Raw genomic sequence first — 15,575 nt, 5'->3', positions numbered from 1 at the left:
AACTGCACATGACGATATTACATATTTTGAATTCTTTACTACCACGGGTACAGAAATGCACACACAGAAATCAATATTTAATTAGTAAACCCAAAATCTCGCTAATGAAACATAATATTTCGCAAGTTTTTTTTTCATGATGTTCAGCATCCTCTACATATTATGTATACCATAGTTGGATTGTGTAACATTTAATATATATATATATAATCTGTGCTCTGTGAAAAGGGGGTTTAATGTACGTGCGTAAAGTGTCGTCTCAGATTAGCCTGTGCATTTTTTGTTCAAAGAAAGTCTCTTCTGAGCAAAATCCCAGTTATGCGAAAAGTTTCGTCCCTGATTAGCCTACACGGACTGCACAGGCTAATCTGGGACGACACTTTACGCGCATGCATTAAACTCCCTTTTCATAGAGCACGGCAATATCTATTAGAGTTTACTGGACTACTGGTATTGAACAATTAAATACTATATAATTTACCAAAGCATTTAAAATATTGAATTTAAGTTACACTCATAAATAGCCATTATTTTCGAAATAATTATGTCGATGAATACATGTTTACGGTGGACACTCTCCTGGCGTCACAGAGACGTCATCAATGGCGATATCACCAAGGTAACCGTTGCCAACCGTCCCTCTGATTCTAATCTGCAATAAAGGTTACTGTAATAACTGATTTTCTTTAATAAAGGATTTTTATGTTTAATTTATAGTCACTGTTTTTTGTATTAGCTTTAAAATAAAATATCACGACATACCCGGTACTTAAGCAAGATAGTTGTATTATATGCTTAAGTTTCTGTTGCAAATAAAAAATTACGCCGTGTTCTGTTAAAAAGGGGTTCAATGCATGTGCGTCGTCCCGGATTAGCCTGTGTAGTCCGCACAGGCTTATCAGGCACGACACATTCCGCTTTTATGATGTTGTTCGTTTCAAGAAAGTCTCTTCTTAGAAAAATATCAAGGTAAGACGGAAAGTGTCGTCTCTGATTAGCCTGTGCTGTCTACACAGGCTAATATGGCACGATACTTTACGCACAAGCATAAAACCCACTTTTCACAGTGCGCGGCTCAATTTTAATTCGGTACACACTCGAACAACACTATTCTTCCAGATATTACATCTTTTGAATATACATATTTTACAATTTTCACTACGATGTGTTTTATGTAGTTTACGATTATGTCTTAACTTATCCGTTTGTATCGGGGCAATAATGCAGGCGAAATCTTTGATTGTTCTTGCGAAACGAAAGAGGTAACTGTTATACATCATTTATAAACGTCTTCACTGAACAAATACGGCATAAGTACGAAAGATTCCGGTCTCATTTTATAAATAGTCAGTTTTAAACTGCGAAGATGAATTTCAATATTGCGTATACAAAATGTAATGCCAATCATAATAAATCGTTTAATTATTTCAAGTGATCATGCAATATTTTTTTTATGTTTTATGAAAATCGAGCTTAAAATACGTGTGTGTAAAAAATATGGTCAGGTTTGCTTTAACTTGTAAAAACATTCTGGAGGATGTTATATTCACATGGTTAAATACCGATCCGGCTTATTTTCAGTAAATGGACGCTGGTTGTATGACTTCATTACATCAATATTTCATTATATTGTACTGTTAATTTCTAAGATAAACACGAGTTGAATATGATAATTTTTCCTGCTATATAACTGTGTCATAGTAAACTAATTACATAATCAAATGTTAAGTACGTGCACCTGGAATTTAGGGATCGGGTTAATTGTGAACGCAAGCCTTTCCCAGGTGTCGCTGCTATTCAGGGGTCCGGAAAATTCCTGCACAGTGCTGTTACCGTAACCAGATGTTTCCAAAGTCACTTGCAGGTCGCCCAGCGAGGCCCCGTTGGCGTGGTAGAACATCTGAAAAGTTCGATGCCAACAAATGGTTGGAAATACGCGAGTGATCCACTCAAAAATAGACCTTCATCAACAACCAAATCGTTCTGTTTTTTTCTTTTGTTCTTTGCAAGTTTCTCTTTCTTTATTTTTATGAACAAACAATTATACGCTCATTGCTCTTTGTGTGCGTATTTTGATTTGAATAAATAAGCCTTGTTATGGGAAAACTGTGCTTAATGCAGGTGCGTAAAGTGTCATCCCAGATTAGGTGCAGTGAGTACATCCTTATCAGGGACGACACATTCCACCTAAAATATATTTTTGTTCAGAAGAGACTTCCTTTTATAAAAACTCCGCAAAAAAGTGAAGTGTCGTCCCTGATTAGCCTGTGGCACAGGCTATTCTGGGACTATACTTTAATGAATTACACCTCGTGATTCCAGAGCGAGGCTCAAATGCATATTACACTATTACACCGTATACTTTGAATATTTGAGTCAACTCAGTTCTCACCTGGAAGCACATCGCCACGTTATTACAGGTATCAATAAAAGGGCTTATCAGAACTGCCTCTTCGTCCAGTACGCGCGGAGCCGACGTCTCGATGAATAGATACCATCCTATGAAATTGAGAATTTGTTTTACAATAAGCATATACAAAACTTTTTTCTAGTGAGTGTTGTATTATGAAACAATTTCTACTCTGTATTGCGCTTGGGCAAAAGGTATGTCTTAGATTTTATGGTCTCATACGACCCTTCAACAAGCTGTTAAGTTAAATAATCAAAACGTATGTTTCTTTTAAAGAGGGGCAAACATATCATCTTCTACATTACGTCAACACGCCTGTCATGAGTCACCAAATCTATGCATAAAGGCGACATCTAGTTTGGCTACACATCACCAAGAATTATATTAACAGTAAAACACTGTTGCAAGAAAAGTGTTTTTTGTTGATGCGGACGACTTTTTCCACCTCACATGATTTCAAGTGATGTGAAGTCTTTTTTTACCTATATGTGATTTGTTGTTAGTCCGTTAGTGAAGGTCGGAACGTAAAACTGTAATAATTAACACCGTTTAACAGACTTTAATGGTCAACAGAGATCCAACTAGAGCGCTAACACCACAGGTAGAGGTAACGTACCCTGGATAGTATATGGACCTAGGAGCCCAATATACTCAAATAATATACAAAATATAATGTTTAATGGGAGAAAAATTTACAAAGAGCCATGAAAAAATGTCCCCACCCTCCACTATTGGAATCAAACATGGTAATTAACTAAAATTCATCATAAACCTGTCTTCGCGGGCCGAAAAATGTCAAAAAATAGCTTTTATCCAAAGCATCCCTTAGTCATCTTATGGGCAATAAAATAACCTTTCAAAAATATTAACTTCAAAGAAATCTGTCCAGACTCACAGTCGGCCGATAACCAAGCAATATTTCGAGCCCGTTGTTATATCCGAATAAATCTTGGATGTACTTTCAAACAATATTTTTGATTTTCTCCACGTAATTGAAAGCTCGCGTCATATTCATTTAAAACAACGACGCATATCACATTATGCATGCATATGCAACCACTTATCCGTATGTAACCTTAACCTACCTTGATATCTTGTTCGAATCATAATCATCAGTGAGGGTACTACATAACGCTATTTTAAAACATTAATGTTAAGCTCTTATAGTCACTAGGCAACGGCTTATCACCTGATCCACCGTGGTCGGTGGTTGGTCCAGTTTCGTCAGTGGGTGTACTTCCGGTGTGTCGAGTCCAATCAAAATAATCGTTCTTCACTTGCGACCATTGGCAAAAATCAGCATCGAAAGTGCAGTTTACTACAGTGTAGATGAAGCGGTAATAGGTACGTTAGATGATAAGTTAATTGCAGGTCTTAGCATATTTAACGAGGTATATAGTATGTATATTTGTATTATACTACATTGAAACACAAGAATAATCTGTTAAAATTCCATCCTTAAATATGAGAGATGCATTCCTTATCGTGGTATTACGTTTCTTGTTTTATCATAGTCTATATTTAGATATAGCAGTTGATGTTATTTTAATATGCAATATAAAATCCAAACTGAGTGATTCGTGACCGCTGTTTCAATCGCATACGAATATATTGATGTCAGTTTCGCTTATTTGTTGCAACACGTAGAACACTCGAAGTCAACAAACATGAGTACAACATCGCAGTTATGGTGAAAATAAAGACCTTTGAACACAATTCAGTAAGACTTCAAATAACAAACCTACTCACATTTGTTCTGCACAGCATGAAAGTCGTCAAGACCTGACAATAAAAGTAATGTGTAAATCACTTGTTTTATCTGTTTAGCTCAATGTAGAGTTTATTTTATATAAAATATCAAATTCTTCCTGTCATTCGAGAACTAGACAATGTTTGATGCAACTGGTCTATATTTAGTAAGGACTGAATTTACAAACCTTGTGATCAAACAAAAATAAAACGGCCGATCTGATTTGCTATGTACCCGGTATTTGAACGTAGAAATAACAGTATTGCACTGGTATGTATAATCATAAGTTAAACCTTATGAACGGTACTCACTGCTGCTAGAGGCCAGACTAGCTATCCAAAGCGCTAAAATGAAAAAAAAAATAAATGAGCCTTTTTTCTGAGAAAAATGGGTTTAATGCATGTGCGTTAAGTGTCATCCCAGATTAGCCTGTGCAGTACAGGCTAATAATGGACGACACTTTCCGCCTAAACATGAATTTCGTTGAAACTAAAAATACCATAAAAGCGGAAACTGTCGTCCCTGATCTGTACAGGCTAATGTGGGATGATACTTTACGCACATGCATTTAGTCCAGTTTTCTCAGAACGCGGCTCAAATTTATTAATAAGATAATTTTCTGAAAATGTAAAAACGACTTAAGCACGAATTGACGTATTTCAAATCTTCATTTAGGCACAATTCGACTGATTTCAAACCTTAAATAATGTGTTCGCATTATTTGTCATTATGAACAATACCTGTAAAAAATAAGTTCCACTGTCTTCAACATATTGTCAAATTCTCGTTGCTTATATCTGGAAGGTCGCTGATTATGTCACTAATAATTACTTGATTGATACAGTTAAAGTCATTTATTTTGAACTTAACAGTGCATAAGTTACTCTCTTACGAATAGTATCATTGTTGTTCTGAGGTCAAACGGAACCAATACGTGCTTTAATCGATGATGCCGGTTCGTTTCCGTATTTTAAATAACAATTATGCAGTACAATAGATTACTTGATTGTAAGATATTGCAGATTCTGTTCTTACACTTAGGTATCTCGCAGATGTACGGGAAAGGCTCGTTGCAGTCGTCATCGTTCAGTTCTCCGTACCACAGGTCCCCGCAGTGCTCCGAACCGTCGGCGTCGGGCTGACCTGGCCTCCAGGGTCTGAAAACAAGAGGTGAAGGTCAAGTCAGATAAATCGTTCTCCCTTGACCCCGCTTTGTCTGAAATACATGTCAGTAAAAAGTCAAGGTCATATCAGATATATAGTATCTCATCCGACACTGCTTGGTCGGGCTGACCTGACATCCAGGGGCTAAAATACTAACAAAGGGTCAACTCAGATAGATGGCTCCCCTCGACAAAAGGTTTTCGGGATGACTTTACAGTAAGAAGTTGACAATGTTAACTCAGATACTCCGGAAGATAGAGCTCTCCCTAATCCGTGTTGTCGATAAATCTTAGATAGCTTATAATGCTTACGCCTAAAATCTGGTAATTGTGATAGCGACTTTAATTCCACATGCTCATAGTTTTCAATAAACTTAAAATGTAGCATTTAACAACGTTTATGAATTACCAAAGAAAGAGTTCAGTTTGACAACTTCATATCGTGATCGCGAGGCCAGCAATTAAGTTGCTCTGATCGAGACCAAATACAAGTATTGAAAGAATCCGGTTCAACTACCGGAAGTAGAATGGTTTAATTACTGAAAGTAGTATGGTTAAACTACTGCCAGAAGTACGGTTAAACTTCTAAAAGTATAACAGTTAAACTACTTGAAGTAGAACGGTTCAACAACTCTAAGTATTACAGTTTAACCACTAGAAGTAGAGCGGTTAAACTACTAAAAGAAGCACGGTTAAAGTACTTGAAGTAGAACAGTTAAACTACTGGAATTAGTACAGTTAAACTATTAAAAGTAGTACAGTTAAACTACTGGAATTAGTTTAGTTAATATACTGATAGTAGTACAGTTAAACTTCTGAAAGTAGTAAAGTAAAACTATTGGAATTCATTAAGTCTAAGCATTTGAAGTAGTACAATTAAACTACTGGAGGTAAGACGGCCAAACTGCTGGAAGTAAGACGGTTAAACCACTTTCTCTCAAGACCACATTTCTACGGTAGACTCACAGGATGTTCGTATCGAGGTCTGTCTGATCCTCCCACTTGAACCCCGTGTTGTCTGTCCGGGGCCGATTACTGAGCCCTACCCAGAAGAAGACCAGCCTCTGGGTCTGCCACAGGTTGACCACCTTTTGACGTAGCCAGTCCTGGAAAATTAAAACATGAGTACATGAATTTCTGAAGAAAAATCGGATACATGTTTTTTATATTTCATCTCTTAACAAATTGTCATATTATAACATGTTTGTTTTGTGTGTTTTTTTGCATACGTTTTGTTTAAGGACGGATCAATTTTGTGATTTCAACATGAATAACTGACTCTGCGACTAGTGATAAGGTGTGATACATGTAACAATCTAGCATTGTATGATAAATATATCAATTTAAGTTAGTTTACGCAAACATTGTTTACCCATTGTGATTGCGTGCACTGCAAGAACGTACAATCTTGAAACTTAATTGCCGAGTTTACATTTGCCGGTACCCGTTAAATACATTAATTATGTAGCAGTAAAATTGCAAAATATTTTTAATTTAAAGTTATTAAGCACTGCAGTATTATGGCTTCAATAGAAAACATATATAAACACTTGTTCCTGTTGATGCATTTCTGACAATTATCTTCTTTTTTTAATATGTTAAATTATTTATTAAAGCAACTGTTACGTAATTTGGCTTTAAAATTTGGCTTAAATGACTGCTCAATATGCCAAGAGATAATATGTAGGAACCATAAAGTCTGCCACATGTGGTCTATGCAGGGACCCAAGTATAGGTCCCGGGTTAATGACATCATGTTTTCTTTGTAATTGTCTGGGCAGTATCCGATAATAACAAGATATTTTTTTTGTGATGAACAAAGGTGCAATTAAACACCAGTTTAAAAATGCTGAAAACAAAAGTGTGAAAATTGATGTGAATAATTAAATAAAACAGAACGATTTATCAAGAGAATTTATTTAATGTGTAACAAGTTACGTTTGTACAGATATATAAAGGTTCATGTCAGTTACTAAATGTTGAATACTTAAAAAATATCTATTTATTGTTTGTTTTCATCATTATTGGTGTTCTTTCATTGAATTTAATAAGTCCGAAAGAATTTCCATTTCTGAGAATTTTTTTATATCTAAAATTGGTCGCGAAGATGTGCCAGGTAGATATATTTTGGTGGTAACCACACACCGAGCTCGTAGATTGTTTTCTACTACTGAGCTCGTTTTTAATAAAAACAAATAATAACAACAATATCATCGTTCCAAAATTGCATTTCCCCGCAAGCTTATGTTTTATATAGACATAATTAGTAAATTATATTTGATACAGCTCATGATTATCAATATCAACGTCTATTATGTCAACCTTCTCTATTTGCGCTTATATCAATTCCACCTCTAATTGCCAACCAGCGGAGTCTAAACTTTGCATGTGCGTGAGACGTCACGCGTTAACTAGTCCGTAATGTTGCACCATGCAGGCAAACAAGTAAACGTTTGCAAATAACACAATCAAACGAATTAAAATAAGTTTTCATATAATATTAATCGGACAAAAAAATATAACAATAATGGTTTTCATCTTGGATATTTGGGACCCTCAATTGTTTACTTATCGTCTGGTTTGCCGAATATTATCATTACCGGTACGTTATATCGCAGTGCATTTGTTTTTAAAAGACATCCACTGCAACATCAATATGTACCCTCTCCTGGATTGAGTCCACCTTCACAAGATGGCCCTGATGCTTCTGACACTCAGCACTGGCGCCATCGTGATCGCGCATGTCCTTAATGTCAGTAATCAGGTAGCAGTCGTCACTTCCGGGGCGCTGCTCCCAATCGTTTGGACACTTGCAAACATCAGCTGGAAACAACAGCAACAACACTTAATTGCGTGAAAACCGGAAAATGACATTAGGATTTTCTGCAAGTATTGACAAGAATGTATTCCGTAGTTGAGAACACTGACACAAATTAACAGCGTCTACAATGCAGAATCAAAGACCAGTCACCAATATCAGGGTGATAGATTAAACAGTGTGGCCGCATGCGTCTCACCTACTGGACCGCAATTCTCTACACTTTGATTGGAAATTTTCAATATATATATTTTCAAATATGAATACACACTACCTGTTGATCTATAATATACAATGCTATATATTTTTATTCAAATATTTTTAAACTAATAAATATTAATAGTACTCAGTATTTCTTATTGACTCCTTTGCGACTGTATTCTCTACTTTATTGATCAATACGAACTAGTTTAACTCATCTTGTTATTTGTTTTTATATAATTGGTGGTCTCGAAAATCCAAACGTGAACAGAGTTTCGAAGTCATGTGATTCAGATTTTGACATTTCAAAAGGTTAAACATAGTTAATAACAATTTTTTGAAAATATAATACTACACACAGAAACATATTTTGAAGGTGTTCTATATGTATGTTCAGTATTTACTGAGATATAAAGTCTAGATACGTCACATATTGCGACAATGACAAATAATATTACCATAAGCTGCCTAAAATAACATTGTTGACATGTTAGCAATAGTTCACATAACCCTGATTTAAAAGCGAGGTTTGGCATTATTATAGTGTGTATAACCTAAGCTGAAGTCGTAACATTAGCAGTAACTGAAGTTGTAACCTTTTCCAGGAAACTCATCCAGGCGCATATTCACCAACACAGGTGGTTAGCGTCATGTTGATTACTGCGAATGTCACAGTTTACACAAAACGCTTGTGCGAATTCTGTATCTGTGTAAAGTTAAAGAACAAGTCAATAATACCTGATGAAATTTCGAAATAAATTTGCGCAAGTGGTCAGTGCGTTCAATATGACGTGTAGCATGCATAAATTATCATTCATGCAGACTAAACCGTGAGTGTGTACTCGGTTCAAGGTGATCTAGGAGTAGAAGTAGTGGTAGTAGCAATAATAGAAATGGTAGTAGTAATGGTAGTGGTAAAGTACTAGTAGTAGAAGTGGTGGTGCTAGTTGTAGTGAAGTAGTAGGAGTAGAAGTAGGAGTAGTAGTAGTAGTAGTAGTAGTAGTAGTAGTAGTAGTAGTAGTAGTAGTAGTAGTAGTAGTAGTAGTAGTAGTAGTAGTAGTAGTAGTAGTAGTAGTAGTAGTAGTAGTAGTATAGTAGTAGTAGTAGTAGTAGTAGTAGAGTAGGAGTAGTAGTAGTAGTAGAAGTAGAGTGGTAGTAGTAGTAGTAGTAGTAGTAGAAATAGTTGTAGAAGTAGTAGTAGTGGTAGTAGTAGTAGTAGGTAGTTGTAGTAGTAGTAATATGAATAGTAGTAGTAGAAGTAGTAGTGAACGATCTATGTAAAAGGTCTTTATGTCGCTTGTTGGAAGTCTTTCCACCTTGTTTTCAATTTGCAAATGGATATTTCGCATTTATGACGTTTTTTGAAGACTTTAACACATGTTTTGCGAAATCGGAGTGCGACTTAATTTTGCTCCGATGTTGATATTTCAGTAATATTTAAGAACGTTAATCTGAGAACCGAGCCGATATCAACATGTTTATTCGTATACGTGGCAGACCAAAAATGAGTATAAATATCGTATGAACAATTCTACATAATAGTGGGGATAAGCCAACGGGGTACATCTTGATGCTTTACTGCGCAGCACATATTGTAAACCAGTTTTTCAAATGATAATTTATCAGTCTTCTATTTCGCTTGGCGGAGGTATTTTTTAATAAATGCGACGATTCCATGTATTCATTAAGACCATTTTCGCGGGCATTGTCTCTAACATCTGATTGATTCTTTGTAAAGGTCAATAAAGTTGAAAACCAGGGTTTGACAGCTTATCCAAAAAACGAATATATATATATATATATATTTTTTTTTTAAATAAAAAATGCCGCTTATATTCATACACACATATCAGTAATGATATATCATAGAAGAAACTTTTTGAAACGGCAGTCATCGATATTTTAGAAAATTTGTGTATAACATATCGTTTAAAACATCTTTAAATGCTCAACATCATTATGAGTGCATGGCAAATATTTCTTCCAAAAATGTCCTGGGTTTAAATCCATGTAAAGACAAAGTATTGTATTAAACTTCGCTGTCTTATTATTAAATATTATTGCATATTATTCCTAAGTTTATATCTGTAGAGCACACATAATTTTAATATTTTTTAACTTGTTAAATTATGTAAACAAGTGCCTTTTGCATTATTTACCAGAGGTTTATGCACATTTTTGCTCTAACATTATTTAGGTCCTCTGCTATTTTAATTTGATAATATTGAACAGGCGCCCTGCGAAACGTTTGCAAAGTAATTAAACATTGTTAAGATAGATAGGCATGTTTTATGATTCCAGACTGTAAACTTAAATGTTTTACAATATACAAACTGATCGATTTAAAATTGGCATTCCCGTCTGTGAAAGTAGCTGTTGCGATCTTTACAAAGACATATATTTTGGACATCCATGCTTACGAAAAAATAATGAGGACAATCATGCCAAGCATTGAACATTAATGTTGATCAATCGCCGCCACACTACTCTATTTTATTGATCAATAATAATAGTTTAACTCATATTGCTATTTGTTTTAAAATAATTGGTGGTCTCGAAAGTCCTCATGTTAACATGTCAGAGTTTGGAAGTCATGTGATTCAGATTTTGACATTTACGAAGGTTTATAATGATTTATACTTCTACTCACAGAAACATATTTTTTGAATGTGTTATATGTGTGTGTTCAGTATCTACTGCCGTATGAAGTTTAGGTGCGTCACAATTGCGAAAATGACAAATAATATTACAATAAGTTGCCTAAAATAACATAGCTGACAGGTTAGCGAAAGTTCACATAGACCTGGTTAAATTATTATTATGCATGCTTTCACGCAGATTTAAACGCTGGTCGAGGCACTATCTTAGCGTGTATAACCCAATAGTCCTGTACTTGGTATGTGGACTCGTTTGCAAAATGTAGTTGGGTCGTTTCTCGAGGTGCTTGTCTTCCACCATACCACGTTTTTGCATTTATCGACTCAAAGATGACCGCAGTTTACATAATACCATTTTACTTTTATTTACCGTTACAACAATATACATTTAAAACAAGTATACTATACTGACTAAATATAGTGTGTAGGAAAAATTTATGTTATCAATGTATCTTTTCAAAGTCAGAATGACTTTGAAACGGCATGTACAAGGTCATTTTGTCATTAATACCGCATAATCATTTGATTATTTGATTCGTTGATTTGCTGTATAAAATAGATAAAAAATGCAGTTTAATATGGAGTTTGTTGATGTTTCTTTCAAACAAAAACCCTAACATCACTGTAAACGAGCTGGTTAAAATGCAAAAAGATGTGCAAAAAAATACGACAGCAAACATGAATTAAGTACATTTTTAATAACACACATTTTTGTTAAGAATGTTAGAATGGGAATAATTATCCGACGAATCGTTGTATATCGCCGCCCTTGGTGCGGTAGGTACCATGTGACATTGAAATAAGAAGGTACATGGTACTTTGTTGCACCAATGGTGTGATATAGAGAAACAACATCTGCTTTCTAAGAATTTAAACGTGTATAAATTCATTTGCGTTAAGTGTAGTCTCAGATTAGCATACACAGTCCGAAAACGCTAATCTAGGACGGAACTCTCCGCTTATATCGTATTTTGTTTAAAGGTAGTCTCTTCCTAGTCAAAATCTAGGCGAGAAAGGTCGTCCCAGATAAGCCTTGCCGGACGGTACAGTTTGACATGACACGCCACTTAACACACATGTATTAAGCCCAGATTTCCTAGAACGAGGCCCATATCACGTAGCTGGAAATTGAAACTTACGTGTAGGGGGCGCTGTGGACGTGGAGGGAGTGCCCGTCGGCGAGGTGCTTGTGTTCAGTATCGGTACATATGTACTTGATAGGTTCTGCGGCGGGCTCAAATCTGAAATCGAGAAATTTAATGTCTGACGTCGTCATTATTTGCTACCAGTTTTTTTTACACAAAAGCTATACAATAATACATTATTTAACTCAAATTTGTGTTCAAACACATGCTCGTGTTCGACATCGATGCACGATGTGATAGTAATTTAGAAAACCATTTTGTAAAAACATATCAATTAAGCCATATGAACGCTCAAAAGCACTTGCACGAACGTATTGTAGGGCCTAAGATGTCAGTCGTTTCCAATATCTTCTGTAAAAATGTAATAAGGTCGGCAAACAATATTTTGCTAGCTTTGTAAGAAACCATTTTGATCAGAATATGCAATGACACGCATTACTCTTAACACAATTCTATTGGCAAACAGAACGCAAGCACATATTCTGCAATTGCAGATTCTGTTCTTACACATCTCGCAGATGTACGGGTATTGCTCGTTGCAGTTGTTATCGTTCAGTTCCCCGTTCCACAGGTCCCCGCAGTGCTCCAAACCGTAATTGTTGTCGGGCTGATCTGGCCTCCAGGGTCTGAAAAAAAGAGGTCAAGGTCAGATAAATCGTACTCCCTTGACCCCGCGTTGTCTGGAATAAATGTCAGTGAAAGGTCAAGGCCAGATCAGATATATAGTATTCCCTCCGACACCTCTTGGTCGGGCTGACCTACTTTCCAGGGGCAAAAATACTTACAATGGGTCAACTCAGATAAATGGCTCCCCTCGACGATAGGTTTTCGGGCTGGCTTGACAATACGAAGTCAATGTTAACTCAGATACCCCGGTAGATAGAGCTCTTCTACTCCGTGTTTTCGGTAAAAAATCTAACGAGATCACCAATCGTACGTGACTGTATGCATAATTCTTATCCATAGTGTACACAGTCTTACAGAATTTTGATCTTCGTACATAAATGAACAGCGATGAAGATAACTTCCAATGCTTATGCCTAAAATCTAATAATTGTGGTCGCGACTTTAATTCCACATGCTCATTGTTTACAATAAAATTAAAACATAGCAATTAAGTTACTTTGATCGAGACCAAATAAAAGTATTGAACGAGTCCGGTTCAACTACCGGACGTAGAATGGTTTAATTACTGGAAGAAGTATAATTAAACTACTGCAATATGTAAGGTAAAACTATTGGAAGCATTACAGTTACACTTCTTGAAGTCGAACGATTTAACTAATATAAGAATAACAGTTTTACCACTGAAAGTAGAGCGGTTAAACTACTTAAAGAAGTACGGTTAAAGTACTGGAATTAGTACAGTTTAACTACTAGAAGAAGTACAGTTATACTACTGAAATTAGTTTAGTTAATATACTGAAAGTAGAACAGTTAAACTGCTGAAGGTAGTATAGTAAAACTACTGAAATTTGTTTACATTAAGAACTGGAAGTAGTATAATTCAACTACTGGAAGTAGGACGGTTAAACAGCTGAAAGTAAGACGATTTAACCACTTTCTGTCAAGACCACATTTCTACGGTAGACTTACAGGATGCTCGTATCGAGATAGGTCTGATCCTCCCACTTGAACCCCGTGTTGTCTGTCCGGGGCCGATTACTGAGCCCCACCCAGAAGTGGAACAGCCCTTGGGTCTGGCGCAGGTAGTCCATCTTTTGACGTAGCCAGTCCTGGAAAATTAAAGCATGAGTAAATGAATTGCTGTAGAAAAATCGGATAAATATTTTTATATTTTAAATCATCACTTTATAAATTGTTTTATAATTACATGTTTGTTTTGTGTTGTTGTTCTTTTGGCATACATTTTGTATCAGGACGGATCAAATATATAATTTCAACATGAATAACTGACTCGGCCATTCTGCTAATATATATCGGTATAGACGAATTAATTGTTATTGTTTACATTCGGGATTTTCCGCACATACGCACTGACTGGTTGACAAAACACTGGTTACAGTATTGTAACGTATTTTGGCTTTCGAAAATTTTGCTTAAATGACTGCTCAATATGCCAAGAGATGACATGTATGTATCATAAAGTCTGGCACATGTGGTCTATGCAGGGACCCAAGAAAAGGTCTCCGGGCTTTTCTTTATAATTGTCTAGGAAGTATCCGATCATACAAGATAATTTGTTTGTGGTGAACAAAAGTGCAATTAAACACCAGGTTTAAAATGCTGGAAAAAAGTTTCAAAATTGGTGTGAACAATTAAATAAAAAAATAAGATTTATCAAGAGAATTTATTAAATGTTTAACAAGGTACGTTTGAACAGCTATATAAAGGTTCAAATCAGTTATTATATGTTGCATACATAAAAGCGATCTATTTGTGGTTTGTTTTCATTCATATTTGTGTTCTTTCATTAAATTTCATTTAGAGAATGTTCATCTTAAAATGGTCGCGAAGATGTGCCAAATAGAGAAATTTTGGTGGTAATCACATACCGAGCTCGTAGATTGTGTTCATCTCCAGAGCTCGTTTTTAGTAAAAACAAATTATAACAACCATATACACGATCCAAAATATATTATATTTGATGCAGATCATGATTATCAATAAAAACGAGCATTATGTCAACCTTCTCTTCATGGATTATGTCAACGTATTGCACCTCTTATTGCCAACCAGTGGGCGGAGTCTAAACTTTGAATGTGCTTGTGACGTCACACGTTAACTCGTCCATAACGTTGCACCATGCAGACGAACTGGTAAACTTATGTAAATAACACAATTCTAGTATTGAAATAAGATTATCATTGAAATAAGTTTTTATATAATATTAATAGGACAACACACGATGGCAATATTGGTTTTCATCCTGGATATTGGGAACCCTCAATTATTCACTGTTCGTCTGGTTTGCCGAATATTATCATTACCGGTACTTTATATCGCAGTGTATTTGTTTCTAAAAGACTTCCTCTTCAACATCTATATGTACCCTTTCCTCGATGGAGTCCACCTTCACCAGATGGCCCTGCTGCTTCTGACACTCAGCACTGGCGTCGTCTCTATTGCGATGGTCCGTGTTGTCAGTAATCAGGTAGCAGTCGTCACTTTTGGGGCGCTGCTCCCAACCGTTTGGACACTTGCCAACATCAGCTGGAAACAACGTCAACAACACTTAATTGCGTGAAAACCGAAAATTGGATTTCTGCACGAACTGACCAGAATGTATTCCGTAGTTGAGAACACTGAAACACTTTAACAGTGTCTACAATGCAGACTGGAGAATCTAAGACCAGTCACCAATATCAGGTAGGTAGATGTTACAGTATGACCGCACATTAACAGTGTCTACAATGCAGAATGAAGAATTTGAAACCTGTCACTAATATCAGGGATGAAGTTGTCACAGT

General features: G+C 35.8%; 1 protein-coding gene across 3 annotated transcripts in view; it reads right to left on the bottom strand.

The window, feature by feature from the left end:
- Window positions 1-473: 473 nt before the first annotated feature.
- Window positions 474-15,575, bottom strand: part of LOC127835323 (uncharacterized) — a 24,597-nt gene continuing 9,495 nt past the window's right edge. For 2 of the 3 annotated variants that reach the window (XM_052361689.1, XM_052361691.1), the window contains exons 8-20: window positions 15,158-15,318; window positions 13,741-13,880; window positions 12,652-12,770; window positions 12,139-12,240; window positions 7,986-8,146; window positions 6,290-6,429; window positions 5,163-5,317; window positions 4,472-4,504; window positions 4,160-4,192; window positions 3,600-3,728; window positions 2,393-2,499; window positions 1,739-1,900; window positions 474-652 (exon numbers count right to left, since the gene is read on the bottom strand). In XM_052361689.1, coding sequence (XP_052217649.1) covers window positions 563-652; window positions 1,739-1,900; window positions 2,393-2,499; window positions 3,600-3,728; window positions 4,160-4,192; window positions 4,472-4,504; window positions 5,163-5,317; window positions 6,290-6,429; window positions 7,986-8,146; window positions 12,139-12,240; window positions 12,652-12,770; window positions 13,741-13,880; window positions 15,158-15,318 — 1,532 coding nt within the window. In that variant the 3' untranslated portion in view covers window positions 474-562. The remainder of the gene's footprint in view (window positions 653-1,738; window positions 1,901-2,392; window positions 2,500-3,599; window positions 3,729-4,159; window positions 4,193-4,471; window positions 4,505-5,162; window positions 5,318-6,289; window positions 6,430-7,985; window positions 8,147-12,138; window positions 12,241-12,651; window positions 12,771-13,740; window positions 13,881-15,157; window positions 15,319-15,575) is intronic. The other variant, XM_052361690.1, reaches the window with a different exon arrangement.

The sequence above is a fragment of the Dreissena polymorpha genome, chromosome 6 (assembly GCF_020536995.1).
Source record: "Dreissena polymorpha isolate Duluth1 chromosome 6, UMN_Dpol_1.0, whole genome shotgun sequence".
In the NCBI taxonomy this organism is placed as follows: Eukaryota; Metazoa; Mollusca; class Bivalvia; order Myida; family Dreissenidae; genus Dreissena; species Dreissena polymorpha.
This window is presented reverse-complemented; position numbering and strand designations above follow the sequence as displayed.